Genomic DNA, 7,886 nt, shown 5'->3' on the forward strand with positions numbered 1-7,886 from the left:
CCTTCCTTGTTGTTTGCGAGGGAAGGTTTCAGATTGGATTGGTTGGAATTGGATGGATTCGATTCTAAAACAGTAAAAAAATTACTACTAGTAGCATTCTATTTTAGTACTAAAATATATAAATGGACAAACACAAAGACAAAGAAACACTGCAACTGCGTTGGGAGTTGGGAGTTGGGAGTTATTTTGTGCTCAACTCCAAAACCAAAACCATTTGTGCTGTTGTTGTTGGAGGAAGCTTCTGTGCTACTGTGATTTTCTGTGCTTTTGTGTGCTTCTCGTAGCTAGGAAGAAGATAAATAAATCCCGGATAAGATAAAGCAGACAAGAAAAGTCGCTTATTTATTTTAGTTATTATAGGCTCTCATCTTTCTCCATTTTCTTCTTTCTTTATTCTTTTTTCTTTTTTTTTTAATTGAAACAAAATCATTCTCATTCTGATAGAGCGAATTCTGTATTTACCGTAAACAATAACACAAAAAACATTTTAAAACATATATAATATATACTCGGGCTCGCGTTGGATTTACCTTTCCTATCCTTCTCCTTTGCCCATAGCATTCCAGTGTTGAATATGATGCTACTCCAATCAAATTTACGTGGAATCAATGATTGATTAGTAAACATTTTGGAATTTCCAAAGGCCAATGTATGTAGTCAGTAGTCACTCACTTTTATCAATCGGTGTCTTAAATCTCTTTTTGATGAATTCATAATTCCCACCCACCCCCGCATTGGAAGTTTGAAAAGTAATAAATTATCTACTGGCATCTTGGCATGCGTGAATTAAATCTCTCTTTTATGAGTTCATAATTCCCACCCACCCCCCACATTGAAATTTTGGAAACTAATAATTTATCTAATAGTCCCATGGCATGCACTTTGCATATGTGATGAGGCCCTTTTTGGGTTTAGTAGTCCTATTATATATCCCAAAAAAAGCATGTGTTTTTATTTTTTATAAATAATTTTTATTTTGAAAATTTAATTAATAAGTGGATAAAGTAATTTGAAAATCAATAAGAGAGTGACTTTATTTTTTAAGCAATATTTTAATGAGAGTTAGAGTTGTATGTTTACCGGATTGTCCTTCAGTTTTGTTTCTACTTAAATATAGGGGTGTAATGACATTTTTGAACAAAAAATGAGGATCGCAAATAAGGGAAGTCCCTTAAATAATAGTATAGAAAAACAGCTTTGTGTCTTCCATTAATCTTTTTTTTTCCTTTTCTTTTTTTGTATGATTTTTGTTTTAATAAACTTGGTGTGATTGTTTAATAAAGTTGGTGTGATTGTTTTCTTCTCAACTAAACAAAAAAATATTTTCAATCCCTTCACCTTTTCACCCTCCCAATCAAACACAAATAAGAAAAAATAAAATATTTTTTATCCTCTCACTTTTCTATCTACTTTTCATTTTTCATCCTCTACTTTTTCATCATCTCAACCGAACAAACCCTAAAGGTCAAAAGTGTATGTGCTAAAATACATGCCATAAGTTTCTCAAAAAAAGAAAAGAACACACACACATATTAATAGATAAAATTGAGAGAAAATCCAATTAGGCTTTGAATTGAATTTCAATTTTTGTCTAATTTTACCTAATATGTCCTATTTAAANGGCAATGTGTGGTTAAGTTGCATCTGTGAGGGATGGCATGCTCAAACTCTGACGCTCCGATCTACTCGGAGCATGACTGCCCTCCAGCCTTTCTCGTTCTCTTCTATCAGCACTAGTGCCTTCTTGGTCCTGCTCTTGAGTGCCGTGACCTGCATTTTTTTGGTGTAATTGTTCCTCCAGATCGCGGTTCTGCTTAGTAAGGTGCTCTACGGCGGCACCCAGGGTTTGCACCTACCTTTCAAGGGCCGTTGCGTGGGTTTTGTCTCCCTGAATGTTGTTCGTTATCACCATCGAGTGAGTCAACACCATGCAACTTTTTGTCCGAAAAGCGTTTGCAATGGCTTACAAACCAGAAAACGTCTGATCGTTCCCCACAGAAGGCACCAACTGATGATGCCAAAAATATCATCAGTGAGTCACATGATGTTTGCACACTCAAAATGACACCTGCACAACAAAAAAAAGAGAAGACCTTACAAAGAGCACCGGTATGATGCCGGCTAAATACTCTCCGAAAGTCAAGTTAGAACTTGTTACAACTCTAGAGTGCTAGAGAGGGGTTAATTATGCGTACCTTGATTTGTAAGGGTATTGGAGCTTTTATAATAGTAGAGAGTTGACATCTCTTTCATGGAGTAGAAGTCTTTTCCTTATAGGAGTCCTTATGAGCGTAGATTACGGAATCCTTTCCTTATAGGACACTAACACTCCGCGTGGGATACAAGTCATTTCCTTATATACTTATGCGTGGTGGTCAAGCCAAGTTTTAATAGGGTCGTCACCTTTAGGACCGTCAGCTCACCTTATTTCCTTCAGCTATATTGGCGTCAGCCTCTTAATGGCGTCAGCCTTAAAGTCCATCTATTCACTAATTGTCCCATCAGCTTAAGCTATAGGATCTATTATATGAGCAAATCTGACAGGTTGAACCTAAAGTTTTCCATGCCATAATTTTACCTATCAAGTAACTTTATTTGGGATTAACATAGAGAGAAAGAAATGAAATTATTTTATGACAATATTACAATTAGACTCTTATTTTAAAATAAAAGGGTTGAATATATAGGGGTATTTTGGAAGTTTTAGTAAAAAAAATTCATTAAATCAAATTCTATTCCCTCCAATTCCTTCCAATTTTGGGGGAATGAAAATTTGAGATTTGGAAAGAATATAAAGATGAATGAATGTTTCATTCTACCTATTTTATTCATTCTCACTTAAATTCTCAAATAATGGAATGAACTTTTCATTCTCTCCATAAAAATTCTCAAACAAAAAAAAGTAAAAAATATTATAAAATTATTCTCTTTATTCTTTTCCATTGCATTACTGCTTTTCAAATAATTTCCCACCAATAATGAAAAAGACGATTCTTAGGGAAGATCACAATCATCCAGTCCCTTCAAAAGATGCAAAGGGAAGTTTCCCAAAGATTATAAAATGAAGAATTGATGCCAAAGCAACGTATAAAGTCATGCCAAAAAGTGACTTTAGATAGAAATGATATTGTTCAATTATTCCTGTAACACTTATGGAAATCCTACATTTCATGCAGTACTATAGTGCTTTAGAATTAAGACTCCACCACGGCAATTTAATTATTTGATGAGTACAAAAAGATTTCATACAGGGCTTATTAGCCCCCCACCCCCCGCGCCGCGCAAAAAAAAAAAAAAAAGGATTTGTGACTAGAAATTTAGCAAATTGTAGCACTGTGTCAATTAAAGAATTTTCGTTTGTATTATTATAACTTTATTCAGTTCCATATATTTTACCTTTAGCAAAAGTGATATGATCCTAAGACATTATGGTTACCCTGCAAAGAGCATGTACGCGCGCTGTTTTCCTTCGATGAGAAGGTATTAAATAGTAATTTGCAATTCCTTCTCATAAAAAAGAAAAAAGAAGGGAGTAATTTGCAATTTATATTGTAGGCAACATTTATCAACTTAAAAATTTAAACCAAGATTATCGGTAAGGTTCTTTGAAGGAAAAGTGGGGGATGAGTGGATGACTAACAATAGGGATATTATACATTTATCATTCTACTTGCAAGCAAGAGAGGAACTCTGCAAGCAATAAAACTGAATTAATTTACAATATGTATAGGGATACCAAAATAATAATAATAATTGTGCGGCACCGAAGTGTTTGGGCCTACTCAACCCCAAGTTTTTTGCGCGGCGCGGGGGGTGGGGTGCTAATAAGCCCTGTATGAAATCTTTTTGTACTCATCAAATAATTAAATTGCCGTGGTGGAGTCTTAATTCTAAAGCACTATAGTACTGCATGAAATGTAGGATTTCCATAAGTGTTACAGGAATAATTGAACAATATCATTTCTATCTAAAGTCACTTTTTGGCATGACTTTATACGTTGCTTTGGCATCAATTCTTCATTTTATAATCTTTGGGCAACTTCCCTTTGCATCTTTTGAAGGGACTGGATGATTGTGATCTTCCCTAAGAATCGTCTTTTTCATTATTGGTGGGAAATTATTTGAAAAGCAGTAATGCAATGGAAAAGAATAAAGAGAATAATTTTATAATATTTTTTACTTTTTTTTGTTTGAGAATTTTTATGGAGAGAATGAAAAGTTCATTCCATTATTTGAGAATTTAAGTGAGAATGAATAAAATAGGTAGAATGAAACATTCATTCATCTTTATATTCTTTCCAAATCTCAAATTTTCATTCCCCCAAAATTGGAAGGAATTGGAGGGAATAGAATTTGATTTAATGAATTTTTTTTACTAAAACTTCCAAAATACCCCTATATATTCAACCCTTTTATTTTAAAATAAGAGTCTAATTGTAATATTGTCATAAAATAATTTCATTTCTTTCTCTCTATGTTAATCCCAAATAAAGTTACTTGATAGGTAAAATTATGGCATGGAAAACTTTAGGTTCAACCTGTCAGATTTGCTCATATAATAGATCCTATAGCTTAAGCTGATGGGACAATTAGTGAATAGATGGACTTTAAGGCTGACGCCATTAAGAGGCTGACGCCAATATAGCTGAAGGAAATAAGGTGAGCTGACGGTCCTAAAGGTGACGACCCTATTAAAACTTGGCTTGACCACCACGCATAAGTATATAAGGAAATGACTTGTATCCCACGCGGAGTGTTAGTGTCCTATAAGGAAAGGATTCCGTAATCTACGCTCATAAGGACTCCTATAAGGAAAAGACTTCTACTCCATGAAAGAGATGTCAACTCTCTACTATTATAAAAGCTCCAATACCCTTACAAATCAAGGTACGCATAATTAACCCCTCTCTAGCACTCTAGAGTTGTAACAAGTTCTAACTTGACTTTCGGAGAGTATTTAGCCGGCATCATACCGGTGCTCTTTGTAAGGTCTTCTCTTTTTTTTGTTGTGCAGGTGTCATTTTGAGTGTGCAAACATCATGTGACTCACTGATGATATTTTTGGCATCATCAGTTGGTGCCTTCTGTGGGGAACGATCAGACGTTTTCTGGTTTGTAAGCCATTGCAAACGCTTTTCGGACAAAAAGTTGCATGGTGTTGACTCACTCGATGGTGATAACGAACAACATTCAGGGAGACAAAACCCACGCAACGGCCCTTGAAAGGTAGGTGCAAACCCTGGGTGCCGCCGTAGAGCACCTTACTAAGCAGAACCGCGATCTGGAGGAACAATTACACCAAAAAAATGCAGGTCACGGCACTCAAGAGCAGGACCAAGAAGGCACTAGTGCTGATAGAAGAGAACGAGAAAGGCTGGAGGGCAGTCATGCTCCGAGTAGATCGGAGCGTCAGAGTTTGAGCATGCCATCCCTCACAGATGCAACTTAACCACACATTGCCACGGAGATACAGGCAATAAAGGAACAAATGGAGGTCATGATGAATGCCCTCAAAGGACGGGTATCCAGTGACCTTAACGATCTGGTAAATCGCACCTACTCGCCATTCACTGTAGCCGTCAATTCCTTCCCCCTACCACATAAATTTCGCATACTGCATATAGACAGTTACGACGGAGTGAAGGACCCACTAGATCACTTGGAGACCTTCAAGACTTTAATGTACCTTCAAGGGGTAGCATATGAAATCATGTGTAGGGCCTTCCCTACAACGCTGAAGGGCCCCACCAGGGTATGGTTTAGCCGACTGACACTGAACTCCATCAGCACTTTTAAGGAGCTAAGCGCTCAGTTCACTATACACTTTATTGGGGGGCACAGGTATAAGAAGTTCACGGCATGCTTGATGAGTATCAAGCAACGAGAGGATGAGACACTGAAAACCTACATAACGCGCTTCAATAAGGAAGCACTTTCAATCAATGAAGTCGACGACAAAATACTTGTAGCAGCCTTTACAAATGGGTTGCAAAAGGGTAAGTTTTTGTTCTCACTATACAAAAACAACCTGAAGACAATGTCGGAAGTACTCTACAGGGCCATCAAATACATGAATGATGAGGACACGTTGCAAGCTCAGGAGGAAAAGCCAAGAAAAAGGGAGAGACCGGAAGATGAACGACAAGACCAAGGGCGGAAGAAGCCGAGGACAAGAGACCGAAGAGATGAAAGGCGTTCTAAGCCCCCAGGGGGAAGGTTCACGAGCTTCACCCCGCTAACCACCCCGATAGATCAAGTCCTAATGCAAATCAAGGACGAAGGGGCTCTGACCTTCCCCGGAAAGCTGAAGGGAGATCCTAGCAAGCGTTCTAGAGACAAATATTGCCGCTTTCACCGAGATTACGGTCATGACACAGCCGATTGTTATGACTTAAAGCAGCAGATCGAAGCCCTCATAAGACAAGGGAAATTACAAAAGTTTGTAAGCAAGGAAAGAACGGATCCACCGCGTCAAGAGCAGCCCCTTCGATGGGATAATGACCGTCCTCGACCTCTCATCGGGGACATAAGAATGATTGTAGGAGGAACGACTACCGGGTCATCCAAAAAGGCTCGGAAGACGTACCTTAGGATGGTCCAGAACGTCCAGCTGACAGGCCCAGTACCAAAAATAACATGAAGAGAAGGCCCTATCATCGGGTTCTTAGAAAAGGATGCGCGACATCTTCACCATCCGCACAACGATGCGCTTGTCATCAGCTTACGAGTAGGGGACTACAACTTGCACCAGGTGCTGGTCGACAATGGGAGCCTGATAGACATCTTGTATTACCCGGCGTTCCAGCAAATGAGAATTGGCAGAGAACAACTAATTCCGACGAATGCCCTGCTCGTCGATTTTGGAGGAACAATGGTATTTCCCTTAAGTGCGATTACACTATTTGTAACGGTAGGCAACTATCCTCAGCAGATCACCAAGGACGTGACATTCCTCGTGGTCGACTGTTCATCCGCCTACAACGCTATCTTGGGGCAACCCACCCTCAATTCATGGAAGGCAGCAACCTCGGCTTACCATTTGATGATTAAATTCCCTACTGATTATAGAGTAGGAGAACTAAGCGAAAATCAAATGGCCACACGCGAGTGCTATGTGGCTATGATGAAAATGAAGGACCACCTCCAGGCCATGAGCATAGAAGAACACCAGAGTACAATGGAGCCCATTGAGCAACTTGAAGAAATCCTTCTTGACGCCTCCGCGCCTGATCGAACAACAAAAATTGGAACCTTTGCCAGTCCTGTGGTCCGACAAGCACTTACAGCCTTCCTCAAGAAGAATCAGGACGTGTTCGCCTGGAGTCACGAGGACATGCCAGGAATAGACCCTTCAGTCATGGTGCATAGGCTGAATGTGTCACCCTCCTTTCCACCCGTTCGACAGAAGAAGCGGGTGTTTACCTCAGAACGAGATCGAGCCATAGCTGAAGAAGTCTGCAAGCTATAGGAGGCGAACTTTATTAGGGAAGTTTACTACCCCGACTGGCTAGTGAACGTAGTGATGGTCAGGAAAGCTAGCGGGAAGTGGAGGATGTGCGTAGACTTCACCGACCTAAACAAAGCGTGCCCAAAAGACAGCTATCCCCTCCCGAGGGTCAACACTCTAGTAGACTCTACAGCTTAACACCAGCTGTTAAGTTTTATAGACGCTTTCTCCGGTTACAACCAAATCCAGATGCACAAAGCCGATCAAGAGAAAACTTCGTTCGTAACCAGCCAAGGCCTCTTCTGTTACAAAGTAATGCCATTTGGTCTTAAAAACGTGGGTGCGACGTATCAAAGGCTCATGAACAAGATGTTCGCACAGCAAATTGGGAGGAATGTCCAAGTCTACGTTGATGACATGCTGGTGAAAAGCCGAAGGG

The 7,886-nt window shown here is 39.3% G+C and overlaps 1 protein-coding gene across 1 annotated transcript; it reads left to right on the forward strand.

The window, feature by feature from the left end:
• The first annotated feature begins 5,488 nt into the window (after positions 1-5,488).
• LOC136063514 (uncharacterized) lies at positions 5,489-7,468 on the forward strand. The gene is made up of 2 exons (XM_065764017.1): positions 5,489-6,622; positions 6,752-7,468. The coding sequence occupies exons 1-2, from the start codon at positions 5,489-5,491 to the stop codon at positions 7,466-7,468; spliced, it is 1,851 nt and encodes a 616-aa protein (XP_065620089.1).
• Positions 7,469-7,886: the final 418 nt, after the last annotated feature.

Source organism: Quercus suber, unplaced genomic scaffold (assembly GCF_002906115.3).
Source record: "Quercus suber isolate HL8 unplaced genomic scaffold, Cork oak 2.0 scaffold_537, whole genome shotgun sequence".
Taxonomy (NCBI): Eukaryota; Viridiplantae; Streptophyta; class Magnoliopsida; order Fagales; family Fagaceae; genus Quercus; species Quercus suber.

Bases quoted from the DNA above. Each gene is read 5' to 3' on its own strand.
- LOC136063514 (XM_065764017.1), top strand. From the start codon at position 5,489: ATGGAGGTCATGATGAATGCCCTCAAAGGACGGGTATCCAGTGACCTT. The intron at 6,623-6,751 runs GTACCAAAAATA...AACTTGCACCAG, and splicing joins ACGTCCAGCTGACAGGCCCA to GTGCTGGTCGACAATGGGAG.